Source organism: Caretta caretta, chromosome 9 (assembly GCF_965140235.1).
Source record: "Caretta caretta isolate rCarCar2 chromosome 9, rCarCar1.hap1, whole genome shotgun sequence".
In the NCBI taxonomy this organism is placed as follows: Eukaryota; Metazoa; Chordata; order Testudines; family Cheloniidae; genus Caretta; species Caretta caretta.
In genome coordinates this window covers 77,155,203-77,178,288 of record NC_134214.1, presented here as the reverse complement: position 1 = coordinate 77,178,288, position 23,086 = coordinate 77,155,203, and the positions used below count along the sequence as shown (strand labels likewise).

Below are 23,086 nucleotides of genomic sequence, written 5' to 3'. Positions count from 1 at the left end.
ACCAATTCAAGGTTGTTGGTGGCATTCACAGAGAAGCTGCAGCAGGTGGAGCATTGCTTCCAGACCCGAGAAATAAGCACTGACTGGTGGATTGCATCATAATATGGGTTTGAGATGACTAGCAGTGGCTGCTGAACTTTTGGGTGCGGAAAGCCAACTTCCTGGATCTGTGTGCTGAGTTCGCCCGAGTCCTCCAGCGCAGAGATACCAACGTGAGCTGCTCTGACCATGGACAAGTGGGGGGCATTTTGTCTTAGGGAAATTTGCTATGCCAGATTGCTGCCCATCAGTTGGGAATCAATTTGGAGCTGGGTAAATCCACTGCAGGTGCTGTTGTAATACCAAGTGTGCAGAGCCACTAATTGCTTCCTGCTATGTAGGACTGTGATTCTGGGCAATGTGCAGGATATAGTAGGTGGATTTGGGAGCCCCACTGCTGCCAAATCCAAACTGCAGTGGAGCAATAGATGGCATGCATATCCCTATTTCAGCACCAGACCACGGTGCCACTGAGTACATCATCAGAAAGGGCTACTTTACTATGGTTACACAAGCAATGGCAGATCACCAGGATTGCTTCAATGACGACAGTGTGGGCTGGTCAGGGAAGGTGCATGACATTTGCATCTTTAAGAATACAGGACTGTTTGGAAAGGTATAAGCAGGGACTTTCCCAACTGGTGGATTACCATTGGGGATGTTGAAATGCCAATAGTGATGGGGGCGTCCCAGCCTACCCTTTGCTCCCCTGGCTCATGAAGTCATACATTGGCCATCTCGACAGATCAGCAGGTGCAAAATAATAATTAAATGGGCTTTTGGTAATTTGAAGAGTCACTGGCATTGTTTACTCATAAGATTGGACCTCAGTGAGAAAAATATCCCAATAGTTAAGACTGCCTGCTGTGTCCTGCATAATATGTGAAGCAAAGCAGGAAAAGTTTCTGTTACGGTGGAGCAGCTGTCTGCTGAATTTGAGCAGCCAGATACATGGGCTATTAGAAGAGCTCAGTGCTATGCTATATGACTCGGAGGTTTTGAAGACAGGTTTTTAACAGAGAGCCAGAGTAGGGTATGATGGTGTTGGGTGCTCTACCTGTCCCTGTTCTTTTGTGCCCTGGTAAGAATCGTGTGGTGATTGCTACACATGTAGGCATATAATTTTGTTTGTGAATGATCCTATGAGTTGTGTAACAAAAACAAATACATTAAAAACTTAGTAAATTAATAGAACAGAAATTCTGAAGGGGAAAGGACCTTCATGTCCATCTTAACTAAACACGTACACCTACCTGTGAAAGTCACAGTTGGTGAATATGAAGCTGTGATTGTCATTAATGTTCCCTGGGATGGAATGGAAGGAGTAGTGCAGCAACCCCTAATGCCATGTGGAATGTTCAGGGGGTGCATACAGAGGTCCCCAATATTGAGTTCTTAATGGGCTGCAGAGGGTGGCGAGCACAGAATTGTTGAACCTGCATGTTCACCAGTGTGCAGCACCTGTGTTCTGCTGCCTGAGAAGCCCTAGTATGTCCTGGTGCATCTCCTTTTCCTGTTGGGACTCCTGGGCCTTTGTCCTCTCCACTCTTTCCTTCTCCAGAATGTCCACAACGTTCATCCTCCAGGCTCTGTGCTCAAGGCCTGAGGGCACTGATTTGCAGGATCTCATTGAACATGTCATCCCGAGTCCTGTTCTTTCCTCTTTATCTGGCTCAGGCATTCTGCAAGTGTGGAGGGGGAGACTTTGAAGGCCGCAATGGCAGCAGCTGAAGATAAAACAGAGGTACCATTAGCAGCATATTCTCTACAGAAAACAAAACTTAAAATGCGGATCTCACTCACCTTGCTCCCCTAAAGTTATAAGCACTACATTCTCGCTTCTTCTGCTTGGGATTGCTTGTGAATAGTGCTAGTGACATCACCAGCCATGGTCAGTATGGCCTGCTGGAGGATGTGGAAATGAGGGGGGAATTGCTCTGTTGCATGATTCTAGTAGCATAGGGCAATGGCACTGAATGCTGGCACCGTTTTCCACAGATGATGGTGGTTTTTAGCTAGCATCTCATTCTTGAGGGTAACAAAGGCAGAGAACACAGCTGCAGCTCATGTCCTGAAGCCGCCCAGGCCCAGATGCTTCTAGCCTGTGTACTGCAATAGTGTCGTCTGAAGTTATCACTGAGTGGCATGGGAAAGTGTCCTATTGCGGAGGAAGAAATAAGGCAGCTCTCCCTAGAAATTTTTGGCAGAATACTCTCATGAAAGTTTCATCGTGATCTTAGGAGGATTCAAGGGACATCCCTGTGTACATATATAAACTACTGCACATGCCCCCACGTAATCTTGGAGGGGAATGAAAAGCAGATGGCAATTCTACCTCTTTTGGTTGTATGAATAAATTAATGAAAAGACCGTGTCCTGCTACTTTGAGAGTGCCAGCTTTGTAATTGAAAATAATGGTTCCTTTCCCTGTATCAGGCTTGCCTGTGTTGGACTGTGGTGGAGTCAAAACAAACAAATAAATCCAGGTCCTGGCTTGCTGCGTAGCTGGATTCCCTGGTCCCCTGTCCCCCATACTCCTCTTCATCCACTACCTCCACTGTTCATGGCAGGGGCTTGTGACTCGGGGCCCTTAGAGGTATCCCCGGTGCTGTGGGAGTGGTGGTGGTGTCTCCATCAATATGGCATGCAGCTTTTCATAAAAGCAGCACGTCTGTGGCTTGGCACCCAGTTTGATCATTGGCCTCCCTGGTCTTCTGGTACGCCTGCCACTACTCCTTTGCTTCTCACCCAGTACTGCCGCTGGTTCCTGTCATTCATCTTCTCCTGCATCCCCTGAGCAATTTGTTCATAATATCAACATTTTACGGCTGGTCCACAACTGTGCCTGCACAGCCTCTTCTTCCTGCAGGTCCACGATATCCAATATCTCCTGTCAGTGCATCTGGAGCACGTAGCCAACATAGTCTGCTGGAGAGTTGCACTCAACAGTGAAGAGCTGCTAGTTATGATCACCAAGTCTAGTAGCCAGGAAAAGGAATTTCAACAATTTGCAGGGCTTTAAGGGGATTAGGGACTTATGGATCTCTGTGACGCCTGGGCAGTGGAGTTCACAATGGTGACTAAAGCAGCCAGTGTAGAGCATTGTGGGATAGCTCTGGAGGGCAGTTAGTGTCAACATAAATCATGCAGTGTCTACACTTGCATTGTGTCAACCTAAGCACACTGATTGTGGTTCTATGCTGCTCAGGGAGCTGATGTTACTATGTTGGCGTAACGGGGTGCTTACAGTGGTGGGAGACTGATTGTAAGTGTAGGCACGTGCACAGCTAGGTTGACATAAACTGCTTTGTGTCAACCTAACTGTGTTGTGTAGAGTAGGCCTAATGTATTCTGGTGAGAAAAGTCTTCCAACACTCCCCTGGGGCTTCCTTATAGTTGCCGGTTCATAACTGCTTCAGCTGAGAACAAGTACCCTCATGACAAGTTTAGGCCACTCTTTTATACAGTTCCAGGAGTTTTTGAGCTGGACTTTCCAGAAGCAGGTAATTACAATACGCGTGTGTCTCTCTCTCTCTCCCTACCCCCCCCACCTCCCCCAAAGCATGTCTTTGAAGGTTGGATCTAGAGGGGTAGAACTTATATTCCCTTCACCTCAAGGTACTTCCTAAGGAAATCCATTTCCAACGTATTGTTCCAAAAAGACCTTTGAACTTCCTCATACCTTCCGAAGATTGCAGTAATCTGTCTTCTTGCTAAAGAAGTTCCATAAAATCTCACAATAATACATACACTGTATAGGAAATGAAAATGTTTATCCAACAGGTATTAACCCAAATTCAATAAGGTTTAACTTAATTCAATAAAGTTCATTCAGGATACTGTCAGTCTGTAACAGTAAACATCTCATTGGCATTAAAATAATAAACACTTGTCTTAATTAGTGTGAAGCCATCAGAGAATCTGCAATCCCTCATGGAGAAGAACCAGTCCCTGATGGAGGAAAATGAAAAGTTGAGCCGAGGTCTGAGTGAGGCAGCTGGTCAGACAGCCCAGATGTTGGAGAGAATCATTCTGGTAAGGCTCAAAATTCTATGTGAAGAGCTTTTAGCTACACACTACTGTTTCCCACCTGTTGGAAATTGACCACTAACAGTGTTCTAATGGTATTCAGGAACATCTGACTCTGGAGGACTAAAGCTAAATTTGTAGGGAACATATTAAATGTCCAGTAGCAATATCATGTTAAGCTACAGAATGCATCTGGTTCCGAAGCCTGCAGGTTTTGACTCAAATGTACTAGAACTGGAATACATTGCACTTTGCTCTGAAAATGCATTACCCACAGGAATACAACACTGAATACCAACTTTTCTATTTCCCAAGTTCTCCCATCAGTCACTGTGGCTCTGTGTGTCTTGACTATTTGGAGGCCATTTGCCCTCAGTGGTTGTACTGCCAAACTTTGTGATTTCAGGGTTAAATACGTAAAAATGTGTCTTGCATGCCCAACTTCTCCCAAAAGCTCCTAATACCTGCTCTTTTGTTGGCTTTGGAGAAAACTCCAGACTTACTTTAAATTAAAGGGAACTAACCTTCCCCTGAGTGTGCAGAAACCTGTACTGAATCACAATGCAAGTCACCTTACAGTAGAATGATGAAGCAGTATTGCTACAAAGAAGATAACTGTTTCCTGCTTCTCCTTCTATAATTCAGTATCTAATTGACTTTTTTCTTTTCTTAGACAGAACAAGAAAATGATAAGATGAATGCCAAACTAGAGGAACTCCGGCAGCATGCTGCGTAAGTCCCATCCAGTTTCATGTGCTGCAGAAGTGCCCTGCAACACTGTTCATTTCATTGATTGGCTCTGCATTTGTTATTCCAAAGTCCATCTGTATGCAGGGAGGGTGAGCAAGTATGTTGGCAATACCCTATCTATTGAGCAGTCAGACATGCAATTGCCAAGCAAGACCCGTGGACTCAGTTGCATGTCTGAATTTTTTAGGTGCAAACTTGATCTGCAGAAGCTGGTAGAGACTCTGGAGGATCAGGAGCTCAAAGAGAACATAGAAGTGATTCGTGATCTCCAGCAAGTGATAGTCCAGTTACAGGTAAGAACTGACCTAGGGAATGGGAAGATCCCTGTACCAAATGAGCTTCCTACTGAGATGAACTCAGTGGTATGGTGCCAGTCTGCTAGGTAGTGGTTTCTTTAAAGCCCTGCTAAATAAGCCCTTTGCACAAGGTGTGTGGCTGTTAAATGGCTCTTGGCAAGTTACTTTAATATAGACTTCCTGTTGAAACTTCAAAGCCACAAAATGACCATTTTATGCTCAGATAGCTGCTCGCTCCAGAGTAAATGAGTATCCTCAGAAAAATGCTGTGAAGTGAGACTATTGCACAAATTTACAGCCCAAAGACTGGGTAATGCAGGGCGCAAAAACAACTCTTGGAAGCTCAGGGTTTTAGCTTCTATATTTCTAGTAAACGGCCCTATTGGAGGGAGCTGGAATTGTTTGAAAATGTCATGTCCTTGTCTAATATATGATTCTTCCATGTTCCCCTTCCTAGATGTCCCTCAAAGCTCCAGCCACCCCGTAAGGAACTGGCTGCCAATTCTGTGCAGTGCAGGAAGTGTCTGATAGGGAGTAACTTTGGCTTGTCAATTGAGACTGCGTTCAAAAGAGGCGTTCACTGTTGCTGTTAAAATGGGATGCCAGTGACCTTCCCTTCCTAGAGAGGAGAGTTTTTTCAGATCAGAGGAGAGTCTAGAGAAGCCTTTGCTGTTCTAAATGGACAGCGAGGAGCCCTTGTTAACTGCACATCACTTCTCACTGCTGTACATTAAAGTGCTCTGTTTGTGCTACACAGGATGAAAGTGCTGCCTATGTGGCAGCATCCATGGAAGCTGTTGCTGAGATGGCAAACTCTGAGCAAGAATCTGACGCTGTAAGTAGTGGGGGGGGGGGTCTGATATACTGCAGATTTTGACTATATGTAAATATTCTCATTCACTCAGTAACTGCATCTTTCCTGTTCCCTAATCCCATGTGTTTGTCACTTTATAGTTACTTCCTACCATCTATCCTTCCTCCTTTACTGTACCCTTTCCTGTTTTTTTATTTTCTCCTTCTTAAAATTATAAAGTTATGTTTTAAAAAAAAAAAAAATGTCCAAGCATTTTATATAAATACTGCTGCTTACTTCAGTAGTATTCAACTGTTCTGCTAACTATGTTCAAACTGCCAATGCAAGCACTGAGGAGCTCCTTGGAATTCGTTTCTTCTGGCTAATAATTGTGTCTATATTCCAGCAAGCAGAAACCAGCCAGGACAGCAAGAGATCCCCAGATGCTTTCACCACCCAGCATGCCCTCCGCCAGGCAGAGATGTCCAAAGCATTGATAGAATTAAATAAAGCCCTGGCTCTGAAAGAGGCCTTGGCCAAGAAAATGACCCAGAATGACAGCCAGCTGGAGCCAATACAGTCCCAATACCAGGTAAATGCTCCTTTCCAGGAAGGCTCATGGAAATATCTGTCCAGTGTTGTCCTCTTCTTCATCCCATATGTGCATGTTTTGTAATGCTAGTGGGGGAAGGGATTAATCAGAACATGAGCATTCCCCTGGTGGTTCTCATAGTAAGAACTCCATATGTCTTGAGGTGTGGTATGAGAGAGCCTCTGTCACAGAACTCGGCCATCTCTGGAATGGTAATCATCTAGCTGTAGGTGCCCACAGGTGGCAGAACTACGGTGCCTAAATGGCTGCACATCGTTCTAAGCAGCCAGTCCTTGCTGCTTCTGATCAGGACACTGGCTACTGACTGTTCCATGTAGTCCCAGTCTTCCAACTCACCCCTCAGAATTGCACTTCTGTTGTGGCAGTGCTTAGCCTCCATGGAACTCGGCCACTGCTGCCATTGAACTGGCTTCCTCTTTCCTACAAGTTCAAAAATGATGGATTCCAGCACCCACCTGATTTATTGATCAAAACATGACTGCCAGACTAAAGGCTAACTGCAGGTGTATATTGATCTGGCTCCTACAGCTGCTGCATGGAGAAGTCTTTTGATTCCTCCGACAATAGTGCAGTTGTCCAACCTATTGAAGGGAAACATGGCTCCCCAAGACCTTATCTAGCCTTGTCCCTAGCCATTGGGATTTCAAGACTTGAAATCTCTCTGCTCCTGTCTCCTTTCTAGACTAATATCAAGGGCCTGGAGTTGGAGGTCAGCAGCCTGCAAAAAGAGAAGGAAGAACTGATCCTTGCACTTCACACTGCAAAGAAGGATGTTAACCAAGCAAAGTAAGGCTGGCTAGAAAGGCCAAGTAGATTAGAGAAATGAGCATCTACTGGAACCAATCAGTGGCACTTGGCCTGGCAAGTAAATTGGCCTGGCCATTGCAGCACATACTGACTACTGGAATAAAACGTAAAATCCTAAATTCCAAACTGTGTTGCAATGAATGGGCTTGTCTCCTCCACGACTATGTCCCATTTGATAAATCTGCACACTTCAGGTGCTGGGTGTAGTTTTTATCACCACACTACACAATGAACCAAGCTAAGGAATTGAATTCACACCCCTGTCAGGTCATGAGGGCTCTGGGGAATCGCTTCACAAACCTTAACTACTTCATTGAGACAATGAGTATATTTTTAGGCTGTGGAAGGGTTCATGTTTGGCACTAGGAAGGTGCCTACTGTATCATGTTTTTACCCTACAGACTGGCATAAAGTGGTGAGGTGGGGGGGAATACCCTCAACTCTGAATGAGTAAATTTTCAATTTCTCTTGTAGAGAATCTATTCTGACCTAGTGCATCCTGCTAGGAGTTGAGATGGGGAAGGGGAGGCCCTTGAGACTTAACGTCCAGAACAGAAAGCCAAAGCATTATTCTTAGCCCTGCTACAGACTCTGATGTTGTGTAGTTTTCTCCCTTCTCAGTGCCTCAGTTTCCCATCAATAAAACAAGAATAATGCGTACTTGATTTGATTTGTTGGGAAGGACTTGTCAGACTTATTTATCTTTAAAGCGCTTTGCCGTCTGCTGATTAAATCTATTCTTATCGCTAGCCTCTTTAGAGTATACTCCTGTTTTTCCAAATGGCTTGGGGAACAGCTGAAACTTTTGGATAACCAGGCATTCAGTTAAACAGAAGTACTATTTTTGATCTTGGTTCTAGCTTCGGGCTGGGAGGCAAAGGTCTGGGTACAGTGGGAGTTGCAGGCTGAAGACACTCTGGGAAGCTGCTTTGCTCAATTGGCCACTGTTGTCTTTCCGGGCTATGAGCCAATGAGCTCTGTGTGTCAGCCCCTCTCCTGCACATGTTGCCTGCCCTGGGCTATGGCCGGACACAGCCCCTCAGTGATGGTTCCAGTGTCTGTGAAATTCCTGCATTGATGGTCACTGGCAGGGTTTGTGTCCTGGGCTGCAGGGCTCTATGATGGAAGAGGAGGGCTGACTAGAGAGGCTGCTATGGATACAACTAGTTACAGGCTGCACTTTTGAACTGGGCACAATGCTGCAGCCATGGAACCAGATTGTGAGTGGAGATATTGTTGCACTGGTATAGCATGAATTATACTCCTTGCTGAATATTAGCTTAGCATGAAGAGGTTAATTGAGAAGTTATTAGTGGGATACTTGGGGAGTGCACTGTGGATTCAGATAACTAGAATTTTCAGATAAAGGAAATTCTAGTTAAGTGGGAGTGTACCGTATTACAGTTCTAGACTCTATTGGTATGTCTATTGACACTGCAAAAACCAACCAAACAAACAAAAACCCAAACCCCGCAGCAGCAAGATTCGGAGCCTGGATCCAATGAATCAGGCTTGCACTATGGAGCTAAAAATAGCAGTGAAGACATTTTGGGCTTGGACTGGAGTCCAGGCTCTGAAAACGGGTGAAGAAGGAGGGTCTCAGAGCCTGGGCTTCAGTCCTAGCCCAAATGTCTTCATTATTGTTGTTTTTAGCTCCATTGTGTGAACCCTACAAGCTTGAGTCATTTAACCTGGGCTCTGGGATTAGCTGCTGTCCATCTCTCTTTGGGAGTTTTAAGGTATGTTTGCAATGCAGTCGGCTCTCTTTCACCTGAAGGGAACTGATCTCTTAGCAGAGATGTTCTTGGCTTGCCCAGGATCAACTATTCTACTTGCACCCTGGGAAATAGATTTCTAGTGTGCATCTCCCTTCCACCTTCCCTTTGGGTTGAATGAGTTGCTGAGAAGCACAGCCAGAGTTTCTAAACTCTGCTTTATACAATGGTCAGGTCCTGGGGTGAGTGAGGGACTGCAATTCTGGGTCTGTTTTCACAGTAAGGAGAAGGGGAGTCTATTTCTGGAGAATAGCTCTACTAGGCATATATTTATAGGGTGATTCTTTGCAGGCTGAGTGAACGCCGCAGGAAAAGACTCCAGGAGTTGGAAGGGCAAATGAATGAGCTAAAGAAGAAATTGAATGAACAGTCAAAACTCCTGAAGCTGAAAGAATCTACAGAGCGCACAGTCTCCAAACTGAACCAGGAGATTCGGGTAACTAACACTGCCATATGCAGCCTCTGAGCTCATCTAACGGAGTAACTTCAGTCAGAAGATAGTGAAAACTTCCATTTTATTGGGTTGGCATCACCCTGTGTATTACAAGACTCCTGTAATTGTAGTTCTGTGACTATCGCTGCTAATGATGGAGTGGATAGGAGGCTCTTGTAGTACAAGTATAGGCATGGGAGTCAAATCTGGCTATACTACTTGTTCAGTCCAAGCCTTGGGCAAGTCACTTGACTTTGTTGTAACTTGGTTTCCATGTCTGTAAAATCAAGATGATTCCCTACCCCTTTAAGTGGGGGTTAAGAGGATGAAATCATTAGTCTCAAGCACTGACATCCTCAAAAGGCAGGTGCTGCGGGTGGGCAAAGTTTTGTAATATGTCCTCTTGTCAAGAGTACTTGGAAAAACTATCCAAAGTGTAAGTACTGGAATAACTTCCTGCTGCAGGAAATGAAAAATCAGCGGGTACAGCTGATGCGCCAAATGAAAGAGGATGCTGAGAAATTTAGACAGTGGAAGCAGCAGAAGGACAAGGAAGTGATCCAGCTGAAAGAACGGGTAAGTGAGCCATTAATTGCCTGGACAGTCGCTGCTGGCCATGAGTTAACATCTGAAAACATAACATCTCTACAGTGCCTTGAGAATAACAAACCAATAGGTCAAAAAGCCTCTTGTTCCATATATGCCTGAGTGGCAGGCTGCCACCTTTCACCAGTTATATGTGTAATGGGCAGATAGACAATTGGTTTATGTCTGAGGTTCCCTGATCTGCCAGTAGAGTGATCACAACTCCGATCTAAATCAGAAGGAAAAAATACCACAGCGTTAGTACCTAGGGGTAGCTTTACCACAAAAGAGAAGTAGGAGGCATCTGCCTTTCAAGGGTATATTGAGAATACACTACATGAGCAAATAGTTAAAGCTGTTACTATTACAGTAGTTAACTTAATCAATCAGGTTGTGGCATTCAGGCCTAATAGGGCTTCTGTGCCTCTTTAGTTTTCAAGTCTCCTTGTCTCAAGATGTTGTGAGCAGAACAGTCCTAGTCCCAGAGGACGTAGGAGACCATATTCTAGAGCAACAAGGGCCTCCTGAATTTTAAGTCAGCTCAAGCTTACAGTGATCAGTGTTTCTGTCATAGAGCACATAGGATGTCTGTGTCATGATCCCCCTGGACTAAACAAGTGCACTGTAAACATGTCTTTATATGACCTGCAACTTTTTGACTTGCCTAGTTTGTTTCTCTTCAGGATCGCAAGAGGCAGTATGAGCTGCTTAAGCTAGAACGAGACTTCCAGAATCAAGCCAATATCCTCAGGCGCAAAACAGAAGAGGTGAGGAGCCAGCATCTGCTAGGGACTCCTGATCAGTCCCCCAAGGTCTGGAAGACGTGACTGGAGTTTTGGCAGGGGACAGATGGAACTCTTGATATTCTGGGGAACAGTTTTGGGGTTTGGAGATGAATTGAAGATATCAGTTCAGAGGGGATGCATTGTGACTTTTCTCTCCCCCTTGAAAAATTTGGGACTCTGCCTCTTAATTCTCACTGTTTCCTTCCCAAACCCAGTACCTCTTGATTGCACTGCCTGCCCTAGATTTTACCACCTGTTCCAACAATGATGGATAAGCACACTAGCTGGATCTGCTAAAATGATCACCAATGAGATCGCTAATGTTTAAAGTGTTGACATTAGGCTTCAGACTTCTCATTGATGTATGTGGGTGCAGTTAACACTGTGCAGAGCTTGTCTCAGGCTGTTTGCAGATGTGAGAAGACAACACTGCATCAGTTTTCTCTGGGTCCACTTCTTAAAGGCTTTCTGCAACTATAAGGCCTAGAAGCAGAAATGTTTTGACACAAAAATGCTTTTAAAATGAGAGCTTCGGTTCTGGCACACAACTGCATTGGGTGTATTCTGGAGACAACTTGGCTGCAGAATCACAGGAAATTAGGTACCCGGCATATAGACTTAATAATAAAAATGCATTCTAAAGGTGAACCAAGAGGCTTGTAATATGTCTAAGACCCTAGTTAAGGGGTATTCTCCTCCAAAGGCTATTGACATTCAATAATTCCAAAAGCAGATCAGGCAGCTGTTTCCTTCATGCTTAATACTGCCCTGCGCTCCCTGACCTCCCATCTGTATTAGCTTTACAAGGGCTCAGTGAAGGAAGAATGGATTCTTATAAATGTAGATCTGCTATTCCACAGCTAAAGCTAAAAGCAGCAGTGTTTTTGTGCAGATGTTTCCTGACTGACTTTCAGCAGCATGGAGTCCTGCTCCCAGAGCTGTGAATCAAATTAAGCTAAGCAGCCAACAGTTTCCACTGTGCTAGGGATGCAGGGAGGGGAAATGCTTGTATGTGTGGTGGAATTTTATTTTATTTTATTTTTCAGGCAGCAGCTGCTAACAAGCGCCTGAAAGATGCTCTACAGAAACAGCGTGAAGTAGTGGATAAACGGAAAGAAAGCCAAAACCGAGGAATGGAAGGAGCTGCTGCTCGAGTAAAAGTGGGTATCGGCATGGTGGTGCACTGCCAGATGCATCCCTTTGAATAATGAGCTCACACAAAGGTTGCCTGACTAGCTCACTGATGGAGGCTAGGTTTGATGGGTGGAGAACAGGGAGGGCCATGGAATTTCCTGTCCTGTATAGGAGTAAATAGAGGCAACATAGTTTATTTGTCCCTAGATATGGAAGAGTTCAGAGGAGGAAGTGGGTGACCAAAGTCCCACTGTTGCAATGTTCAGTAGAGTTGATTACAGGGGTGGGCAAACTTTTTGGCCCAAGGGCCAAATCTGGGTATAAAAATTATATGGTGGGCCTTGAATGCTCACGAAATTGGGATTGGAATGCAGGAGGGGGTGAGGGATCTGGCTGGGGGGTGGGCTCCAGGGTGGGGCCAGAAATGAGGAGATGAGTGTGTGGGAGGGGGCTCTGGGCTGGGGCAGAGTGGGCGCTGGGGGGCTGAGGGGAGTGAGGGCTCCAGCTGTGGGTGCAGGCTCTTGGGTGGGACTAGCGATGAGGGTCTTGGGGTGTAGGAGGGTGCTCTGGTCTGGGACCGAGGGGTTCAGAGGGAGGGAAGGGGATCAGGGCAGGGGTTTGGGGCATGTGGGGGTGGCTCAGGGGTGCAGACTCTGGGTGGCACTTACCTCAAGCAGCTCCCGGAAGCAGTAGCATGTCCCCCTTCCAGCTCCTACGGGGAGGTGCGGCCAGGCAGCTCTGCTGCATGCTGCCCTGTTCTCAGGTGCTGCTCCTGCTGCTCCCAGTGACCATGGTTCCCTGCCAATGGGAGCTGCGGTGGCAGCTCTTGGGGCGGGGACAGTGTGTGGAGCTGCCCTTATGTGTAGGAACCAGAGGGGGCACATGCCACTGCTTCTGGGACTGCACAGAGCAGCCCCTGACCCTGCTCCCCAGTGGGAGCTCAAGGGCTGGATTAAAACGGCTGGCAGGCCGTATGCAGCCTGTGGGCTGTAGTTTGCCCACCCGTGGTTTATTCTCTGTCCTGTCTTTCTCCAGAGCTGGCTTGCAAATGAAGTGGAGGTTCTGGTTAGTACTGAAGAGGCCCGGCGCCACCTCTCTGACCTTCTGGAGGATAGAAAAATCTTGGCCCAGGAACTCCTGCAGCTTAGAGAAAAGAGGGAAGCTGGGGAGACTCCACCTCCAAAACTCAGGGTGAGTGACACACAGGGAAACAATAGCTGAGAGCTACACTCACTCTCTGTCCTCTTACTGCTATGCTTGTTTTCTCCATTCTGGGCCTGTGAACTCCTGTGAAGAGTAGATGAAGGTTTCCACAGCCCCCCTGGCTGATGAAAGGAGTAGCAATGAAGAGGTGGTTGTAGCACAAGAGGTAGCGGGGATCTGGTTCTTCGTGGTTCTATTTCCTAAAGCAATTAGTCTGGCATCAATGTCATGAGAGTGAGCCCCTGCCCCATCGAAGGTTTTGTGTACAACCCCTTCTTCCATTGAGAAGGAAGGTCGGGTTTCAGCTGAGAGGAACTATTTATAAACATCTTTCCTGGTAATACAACCCCTATCTTAAGTGTTTAGAGTGTCTAAACTAAAACTCAGACTCAAGCACTGGGTGGGGAAATTTTTTGGCCTGCGGGCCACATCTGGGTATAGAAATTGTATGGCGGACCATGAATGCTCACGAAATTGGGGGTTGGGGTGCAGGAGGGGGTGAGGGCTCCTGCTGGGGTGAGGGCTCCTGCTGGGTTGGGGGCAGAAATGAGGAGTTCAGTGTGTGGGAAGGGGCTCCAGGCTGGCCAGGAGGTGGGGGAGCTTTCCAGCTGGTAGTGCAGCCTCTTGGGTGGGACTGGGGAGAGACGCTTGGGATGCAGGAGGATGCTCTGTGCAGCGACGGGGGGGGGGGTTCAGAGGGCGGGAGGGGGATCAGGGCTGGGGTTGGGGCAGGAGGAAGAAGCTCAGGGTGCAGGCTCCGGGCAGCGCTTACCTCTAGCAGCTACTGGAAGCAGTGGCATGTCCCACTTCCGGCTCCTACCCAGAGCCGTGGCCAGGCTGCTCTGTGCGCTGCCCTATCCGCAGGTGCTGCCCCCGCAGCTCCTGGAAGCAGCAGCATGTCCCCTTGTGACACTTGGGGCAGGGGCAGTGTGTGGTGCCCCCTTGCTGCCCCTATGCGCAGGAGCTGGAGTTGGGGCATGCCACTACTTCCGGGAGTGGTGCAGAAAGCCCCCAACCCCACTCCCTGGCTGGAGCATGGAGCAGGGCAAGCCCCTGCTCCCTGGCGGGAGCTCTAGGACCAGATTAACAGGTCCCACGGTCCGGACGTGACCCGTGGTTTACCCACTGCTGCTCAAGCACTCTCCACCTGCGTCCCCAACCTCCAATTATTTCATATTATGTCTTGCTGCAATTCTCTTCAGAGACGTACATACTCGATCGCAGATGTGCAGGCTTCAGAAATAGACCATTCCATCACAAAGCAGATAGAAAGCCTGGAAACAGAGATGGCGCTCAGGTAAGGGAGTGTCATGAAGCTTCTAGCAGGCAGAACTAGCTCTCATATCTATAGCACCATGATCTCAAGGTACCTTACACGTTCACCATTGCAGCCATTCTGTGAGACCTGGGAGAAGTGAAGAATAGGAAACCCAACTGACCTGTTCTGTGTAGTTTCAGGCAGAATATAGCTATCCAGTGAGAATTTCCAAGATACTGGGGCTATGAACACTATTTATGCAAAAGAAATGTATGTCTGTTTTGCTTATCTGAAAGATGGTAGCACAGCCCTACTTGCATGATGCTGAAGCAGTGGCTTGGTACAGATTCAGGAGAATGAATTTCCAGCTGACCCACCAATGCAGCTTTGCAGCAGACCCCACCACTGTGCAAACAATCAAGTTTTAACTAACTGAAGTAGCTTTCCATAATGTAATGTTTTGGGAATATGACATTAGTGTTATCCAAGAGCTACTCCAAATTCTTTTCCTTGAGCTCAAATGTGTGTTTGTTTCCAAAGGAGTGCCCAGATAGCAGATCTGCAGCAGAAGCTATTGGATGCCGACAATGGAGACCGGGTGAAGCAACGCTGGGAAACTATTGCAACTATTCTAGAGGCAAAATGTGCCCTGAAATACCTGATTGGAGAGGTAAATTCTTTCTGCATTGTGGCACATCCATCTGTTTGGGATTGCTACACTGTATTTATTAGCTTTCACCATAGACATGTCTGCCTCAAAGAGCTCATAATCTCGGGTTGGACAAGAATAGAAGGAAGTGACAAATGTGGTGATACATGACAGGAAGGGGTTGTGACAAGGGCAGAGGTGAAAGTAAGCCGGTATGCCCCAGTACGGCGTACTGGCAAGAGCCGGTGCGCTGTACCGGGGTGGATCAGCTTCCCCAGGCGCAATTTAAAGGGCCTGCGGCTCCCAGCAGCAGCTAGAGCCCCCAGCCCTTTAAATTGCCAGAGCCCTGCTGCCGGAGCCCTGGGGTAGTGGCGGCAGGGCTGGGGCAGCAATTTAAAGGGCCCGGGGCAGTAGCGGTGGCCAAAGCCCAGGGCCCTTTAAATCGTCCCCGGAGCCCCGCCGCTGCTTCCCCAGGGCTCCAGCAGGCTCTGGGGACAATTTAAAGGGCCTGGGGCGGTAGTGATGGCCGGAGCCCTGCTGCCGCTGTTACCCCGGGGAGGGGGAAGGAGGCACTTGCTGGTACAGGGTGGGCCAGGGCTGGCTCTGACCTCCCGCAGCCCCGCCCCTTCCACCCAAGGCCCCACCCCTTCCAGGGGCCGGAGGGCCCATACTGGTAAGTTTTTCTAGACTGACTTTCACCCCTGGACAAGGGTCATAAAAAGATCATGATGATGATTGGGTGAATTGTGCATTCATTTTGAAGGTTACATAGATGGTTGTTTTAAAATGTTAAAACAACCACTGGTCTCCTTGAAGTGGGTTATATGGGCAGCCTAAAGAGAGGGAAGAGGTATGCTGGATGGGGTCAGAATGCAATTCCTGACCTGGGGTGTAGCATGGAGGAAGTGTGGGGAAAAGACACACAGGATGCATCCATGACAAATGGGTTGGGAGGGGAGACACCATCCTTGAAAGGGAAGAACTTGAATTTGACACAGGAGGTATGGGGGAGCCTATGATGGTGTTCAGGGAAGAGCTGAACATGGTTCTAGCTACGAGTGAGGCATGTGACTTTCTGCTGTGGAGTTTTGGAAGGTTAAGAGTGAGGGATGATGTGTGTAAAGAAAGCCAGAAAGGAGCAAGTTGCATTAGTAAAGGTATGATACAATCAAAGGCTGATTGGGACTTCCAGAAACTGGAAGCATGGGTTGTGGAGAAACAGGAATTTACTAGCAATGTCTGTAGTTGGGAGATGGGGAAGATGGCTTTGAGTTGGCATTGAGACTCCCAGGAGGAAAGGTTTAAAATAAAAAAAAAAAAATTCCACAAAAAAATTAGAAGGAAATGTAGAGGCACTGGCCTGGAGACACTAATCAGATCTTTGTGATCAGATGAGTTTGCCCAGGGGCAGTGAGGGCAGAGGACAAATCTCTGGGGGTACTCTGAGTGCAAGGGAGGAGGGAAAACAGCATAAAAAGCATCCCTGAAGGAGTAGTCAGCAATGAAAAGCACAGTCTATAAATATCAGGATAGAGAGTAATTGTCTTTCTGTGCGGTGGGTAACTTTGAAGGATAACAGAAGATACCTAGAGATTTGGCCAAGGAAAGGCCACTCATAACGGAAGCATAGATGAAGTGGAGGGAGGGGGAGGAAACCAGACTTGTAGAGGATCAAGGAGAGAGTTAGAAACTCAAGGCAGGAGAAGTAGATGTTAAGTCCAAGAAGACTGGAGACAAATGAGGTAGGTGGGATCAAGAGATATCTGAGGAGTGGGGGAGACAATGGCATGCTGAAATGCAGAAACAAAGGTAATAGACAATGGTGGAGTCATTCTAGTAACTGTTGTCACTGCTGCCGATTCTATCTGTTTCCATAGTGAAGTGTGTGCGCGGGGGGTACCTGATGATGGTTTTCAGGTGTGTCTAGCTCTAAATTTGACTCCAGCACCCTTGTTGCTGATGTCCAGTCCCACTCATGGGCTGTGGAGAGTGGCACCCATTTTCTCCAGTAGTCTCCTTACTGATGTCTTTCAGCTGGTTTCCTCCAAAGTGGAGGAAAGCAAACTTCACAGCAGCCTGGAACAGAGCAAAGCTAACTGTGCAGACATGCAGAAAATGTTGCTTGAAGAGCGAAACCAGGTGGCAGAGATAGAGGCTGAGCTCCAAAGTCAGTTGGTGACGCAGGAGCAGCAACATCAGGAAAAGGTAAAACCCAGAGGTGAAGGAGCACCATTATTACCACTGCTTGGCTTCCATGGAGTTAAACAAATGTCTTGGAGCTTCTCTGCAAAAAGGTTCCTAAAGGTCTGCCCAAAAGAGTACCTAGATCCAAGTACCTCTTTCCTTAAGAGAAAAAGGGTTAAATTAAAATCAATTTGCAACCTGTCTTTTATTTAAAAAAAAAAACAAAAACCAGCAAACAAACCCTATTTTCATGAGGCTTTATTGGTCTCTTGCAGGAGACCTGATGTAATTATCCCTTAAGAAGTCTCCCTCATCTGTCTTCTGGCCTCCATTTCTAAAGTTTTAATGGTGCTAAATGGTCTTGCTGAAGTAAAAACAGAACCATTTTATTCAGCTCCATTCAAAGGCACAAACTTGCTGCATCTGAAGACACGGTGGTGTTTTCAAGTGGACCCAGACTACTCTTATGCTGTGGATGGCAAAGAACTAGCTTGCTTGTCTCTACAACTTGTCTGCCTACTAGAGATTGCTCACCACACCATCTCTTCAGCTGCCCCAAAACCTCCAGGTCTACTGAGAATGTCAAGACTGCCAGGCATGCCTTAAGGGTTTATCCCTTAAAAGCATGTTTTGTCACTGTCTACATCCTCTTCATCTAAGCTGTGTTAATTTGCCTATAGGTTCTGTACCTGCTTAGCCAACTGCAGCAGAAAGAAGCAGCAGAGAAGAAGCTGGAGGACTCTCTAACAGAGCGTGAGCAACAGCTACTTGAGCGGCTCAAGTTCCAGGTAGATTAGATGAAGGTGGACTCGGCTGTGGTAGGTTCCCTCTTTATGGAGGGGTCCCCTGGTGCAGGATCTTTTTATATGTCGGTATCCCCCCATTGCCCCTGCTGGCGCAATGCCAGCTCCTTGCCATTGGAAGCGGGGCTTCCGAGTGGCTGAGTAACAATGGAAATTATTCATGCTGCTCTGCATCTGTAGACTAGACTGCTTGGAGTAGTTGCTAGTAGATGGCTGGAATATTGGGCCTCTCGTCTGTGTTCGTAAATGCTCCTTCGAAAGAAGCAAACTAAGTGACACCAGCCTTGCCTCAAAGACCAGTTCAGCTTCCACAAGCCCCACATCAGCTGCTTTTATGCATGCTCAGGCCAACCAAAGGAATACTGTTAGCTCCATGCTGAGTGCAGCATCAGTCTGCCTTCAGTGATGAAGGGCCTTTGGGGGGGATCCAACAGTGGAAATGTTAAAAGCACCAGCTCCAGGATGGGCCCTACAGTAGTAAACAGTGGAATACACTATTCTCTCCCTCAAAGCTACTAGAGTTTAGTATAGCAAATTGCTAGGGAAGGAGAGATTTGTCCGAGCTACTAAAGCAGAGCTTTCCTAGCCTAACTCATAGATTGTCCCTGATGGGTAAGGAATGTGTTAAAAGTTTGGAGACTGTAACATGAGGAGAGGGAACTGTTGGCCTGTTTGGTAGGACAGAGGAAGTTATTAATAATACAAGTGAGGCTTGTATTCCTCCTGACCTCAAAACTAAAGGTCCAGTCTCATGTTGGAGATTGGTGGGGAGGCCACCTCTGCGGATGTGGAGGAGCAGAGCACTCCTAAGCATTGAGCAAGACCTCCTCCTGACTTGAACGATCTGTTGCCAGCAGTTTGGAAGCAGTTTCTATCTCTCAGACCCTAAATAACCCTACAGATTTCATTCTTTCTTGAGAACAGGATGAAGAGCTTGAGAAAATGAGGGAACTTTGTGAGAAGAACCAAGAGCTTCTCCAGGAGAATGAGTCCCTCAAACAGGTAGGGAAGAGTGTGTGCACAGCCACCTGGCGCCTTATTGATGGCAGCGTTTGTTAGCTTTGGCTATTTATGATGCAGTGAAATTCATCATCTTTTTTAACAGAAATTAATACTCCACCAAATTGCCAGCGGACAGAAGCTCCGACACATTCAGCAAATGCCGACTCAGTCCCCAGATTCTCCATTTGATTATATTCCACCCAAGGTAAACAACTGCCAACTGCTAATTGCCACACTTCTCTGTGACTGATCGGGCTCTGTATGGATAAAGATACTGGCTAACAAACCTTTCAAACTTCCCTCTTACACCCGAGTTGCTTTATTAAGCTTCTTTGTTCTGAAGACTGGGATAGATGCATCATCTGCCCTAGGCAGGCCCCAAGGATTTCCCCCACCCTCTTCTTTAGTAAAGAACTAGAATCCTTTTGGAACCAGTTGGCACTGCTGCTCCTTTTCTGTCTAAAGGAAGCTGTCACACCTTGTATGTTGATACAGTTTGCCTTGTCCCCACCTTCGCAAGCAGGCTGCTTCCTCTGCAGCACTGCCAGTGTTTGCTGAGCCAGGAAGCAAGAAACTAGAAATCAAGTATAACGTATGGCCTGCAAATATGCTAACCACTAGGAATAATGTGATGGTTTAGGATCACTTGTCATAGCTGTGTAGCATGGGGCAGTGCACCAAAGTTCTGCAAACTTTAAAGATAACAGGCTAAACCAGCTGCTGCTTTGAACTGTTAAGAATCCCTGCCAACCTGATGACTTGGCACCTCTCTGGTCCTGCAGTTCTCTTGGCTGTTCAAGTAAGCTGGGTGTGATATGCTGCTGGGACTCTGGAGTAGTCCAAATTCTGACACATTCCTTAGGAGGTCTCAAACCATCTAATTTCCATCTGTAGCCAAAGACTCGCCGTCAGACAACTGCAAAACCCCGTGCACAGACACCAGAAATGGATGTGCAAGAGCTGTTCTCTGAATCTGGGGAGTCTGGAGGGGAGATGGAAGATGCAGAGTGGGTGCCAATAAAAGCAGCCAAAGGATCCAAGAAAAGCCTATCAGGGGTATGATCCAGTTACCTTTCTCTGCCTCCAGCTTGGGTTACTAGCTCTGACTGAGGGGGCCGCTTATATATGTCATGATGCTGCCTAGCACATACAGAATGAAACACAGCTGAACTGTGGGGTTTGTGCTGGCATTCTGAAGCAAAAGCCATTTACTCCAGCAGCACAAGAGGGCATTTAGTTGTGGCCAGTAGTGCTTTGGATGGATTGTTGTCTGCCATCCACCTGAACACTTCAGATAGCAGCAAAAGTAGCAAGTGTTCCAGGGCAGCTGTACTTCCTGCACATCAAAGGAGTTTGTAACTCTCTGAACTGCTATGCTCATGCATGTGGCTGTTCCAGAGAGAAACTGGCTAGGATTGCAAAGTCCTCCTGCAGACGGTCCCAGCTATCGTGTGATGCAAAAGAAGCTGAGTAGTCAGCTTCTATGTGTACAGGGCTGCTGACCCCGTGGGGAGAAGATGAGTATGGAACACTAAGCACTACATGTAGGAAGGGAAAGGGGGACAGAATAGAAGATGAGTGAGAGAGAGTGGGAGATGATAAAGAGGCAAAAATATTGATGACACTGGTACCATGCAGCTTTCTCCACAAGCAGTGATGGGTACCAAATGAAGCACATGCATACAACTAAGGAATGGCATTTGGGAGGTAGAGAGAAGTGTTAAACTTTGTGGGAACTCTCCCTTCCTTCCTGGTTCCCGTAGTGATACCTTGTTCAGGCTCTTGCTCTCCACTAAGATTTTTGAGGGAGAGGCAGTGTGGATGGAGCTTGCATGTGCTGAACGCTTAAATCAGTAAGAACCAATGGGCCATTCTAAGCTTGAATTTCCCCAAAGCCAGCGCTCTGATCCCCTATGACTGCCTTCTCCCTCAAATTTTTATTTTTTTTATTTTATTTTATTTTTTACAGATACACTTGTGTAAAATGTATACTGACACATCTGCAAGCTACATGCAGGCTCAACTGACCTGAAGGGTTGAGGGCCATCCACATTGAAACTGCTGCTTGGCATCAAAGGGAGTTTGTAATTCTGAACTGCTGTGCTCAAACCTTATTTAAAAACTAGGCAGTTTCAGAACCTCCATTGCAGGGGTGAGAGTGGCTGATTGTACTTCAGGCTTAGAATTTAAAACTGTGCCACAAAACCAGTGTAACCCTTTTACTTCTGAACTGGGATGTGCATTAGCTTTTCTGAGAGAAACTCTAATTTCATGCACTTAGACCTGTGAGTGAGACTGGCTGTTGCTGGCATGTGTAATGGGAACATGGAGAGGTCTCAAGCTTGAATTTGACCTGGCAAGGTGATGAAAGTTATCGTGGTGGTGCTGAAACACCAATATTCAGAATGAACATCTACTCCAGGAGATGGCTCAGTGGATCACATGATCACTTGCATCTCTTTTCTGGGGATAGAGTGGCAGTGAGGTGATGAGGGTCATGGTAGTTTATGCAATTTGGTGTCCAGTACTAGCACTGGTAAAGACCCTCTGCTGTGGCTATCTAGACACAGCCCAGCAGCAGTGGAACTGTTATTACATTGAGCTCTCTTCTCTTAAGTGTTCCTGCCGGGGCCGATGTGGAAACAGGCAGTGTGGCTGCAGGAAGCAGAAGCTAGGCTGTACTGCAGGCTGTAACTGTGATGCAACAAAATGTAGAAACCGTGATTCTGGCCTGCTGGTGAGTAATACTGCATTTGGCACTTGGACCTTGGTGCTGGATGCACCCAACATCTACCTAATAACTTCCATATAATCTAATTCAGAAAGACAAACACGGGCATCCACAAGCTAGTGGTGCCTACACATACAACTTGGCAACCTATGTTGGAAACAATTGTAAATGTCATTTGAGTATAATCCACCTGGTGCATCTTGCCATGTTAACCATGGTAATAGCTCCATCTGCTTTGCCAGCCTGCAGGATTAAAGAATATGAATGTGGGAGTCTTTCTACTGATCTCCAGTCTTCTGGGTTAACTTGCTGCAACCTGGCAGATGCCTCTCAGAGGATAGGTAATGGCAGTCCCTTCTGCCTGGTAATTGACATGAACTTGTGCCTCTGGTCCAAACTACAAAAAACTTACTCCACTCCATTTATTCATGGCTTTTTAAAAACCTCTGAAGAGGAACTTAGCTGGTTTTAGCTACCTCACAAATCATCCTGAATCATTTATGATTCCGAATAGTAGCCCTATCTGCCTTTTGCATTTGAGTTTGACTAGCAGTCTGGTACTGGGAGGCCTCTGCTCCAGACCTCCCATCCTGGTAACCTAGAAAGCAAAATTAGGTGATTTTTGATCCCTTATTACCTTGAAGAACCAGTTGCCTTATAACATGTGCCTTCTAGTGCCCACGCCACTTTCTCTAGAGTTGCTGTTCACAGCAAGGGGAAGTAAAATACTAGGATCCATAAATAAGTCTATTTCCTGAATAAGATTTATTGATGGGGCAGCATTGGCCTAGGCTCATGTGCATGTTTGTCCCCAGGATGGTCCTATGAGTGAGGATCAAACAAGAGATTCTGAAGGATCCTTCAAACTGGAAGATCCCACGGAAGTGACTGCTGGGGAGACCTTCTTTGAACCAATATGTATCACTCCAACCAAGAAGGTACAAATCAGAAATGGGGGAGCCTGGGTGGAATTGATGATTTCCAGCCACTGGCTGCTGTATCTTGTTCATGGCTAGGAGTGGGCACTAAATCAGGAGAAAATTGAGAGGCAATTTCACTGTCTCTGCCTCTTGCTTCTCCCTGACCTTCTGAGTAGCCTGGGGGAATTAGACCATTTTGCTATCAAATAAGCCATTGACATGTTGGCCCTTTACCTGGTTCAACCTCACCCTAATTGATTCCATGTCCTTATGCCAACTAAGTACACTGGATTCTGC

The 23,086-nt window shown here is 46.7% G+C and overlaps 1 protein-coding gene across 4 annotated transcripts in view; it reads left to right on the top strand.

The window, feature by feature from the left end:
• KIF4A (kinesin family member 4A) overlaps positions 1-23,086 on the top strand; it is a 40,788-nt gene that overhangs the window by 16,690 nt on the left and 1,012 nt on the right. For all 4 annotated transcript variants that reach the window (XM_075132457.1, XM_075132456.1, XM_048863589.2 and 1 more), the window contains 20 exons: positions 3,942-4,074; positions 4,742-4,800; positions 5,006-5,111; positions 5,872-5,949; positions 6,314-6,499; positions 7,203-7,306; positions 9,394-9,538; positions 10,001-10,111; positions 10,804-10,887; positions 11,952-12,065; positions 13,075-13,230; positions 14,445-14,539; positions 15,041-15,170; positions 17,184-17,354; positions 18,014-18,121; positions 19,061-19,138; positions 19,242-19,343; positions 20,033-20,194; positions 21,756-21,875; positions 22,685-22,807. In XM_075132457.1, coding sequence (XP_074988558.1) covers positions 3,942-4,074; positions 4,742-4,800; positions 5,006-5,111; positions 5,872-5,949; positions 6,314-6,499; positions 7,203-7,306; positions 9,394-9,538; positions 10,001-10,111; positions 10,804-10,887; positions 11,952-12,065; positions 13,075-13,230; positions 14,445-14,539; positions 15,041-15,170; positions 17,184-17,354; positions 18,014-18,121; positions 19,061-19,138; positions 19,242-19,343; positions 20,033-20,194; positions 21,756-21,875; positions 22,685-22,807 — 2,365 coding nt within the window. The remainder of the gene's footprint in view (positions 1-3,941; positions 4,075-4,741; positions 4,801-5,005; positions 5,112-5,871; positions 5,950-6,313; positions 6,500-7,202; positions 7,307-9,393; positions 9,539-10,000; positions 10,112-10,803; positions 10,888-11,951; positions 12,066-13,074; positions 13,231-14,444; positions 14,540-15,040; positions 15,171-17,183; positions 17,355-18,013; positions 18,122-19,060; positions 19,139-19,241; positions 19,344-20,032; positions 20,195-21,755; positions 21,876-22,684; positions 22,808-23,086) is intronic.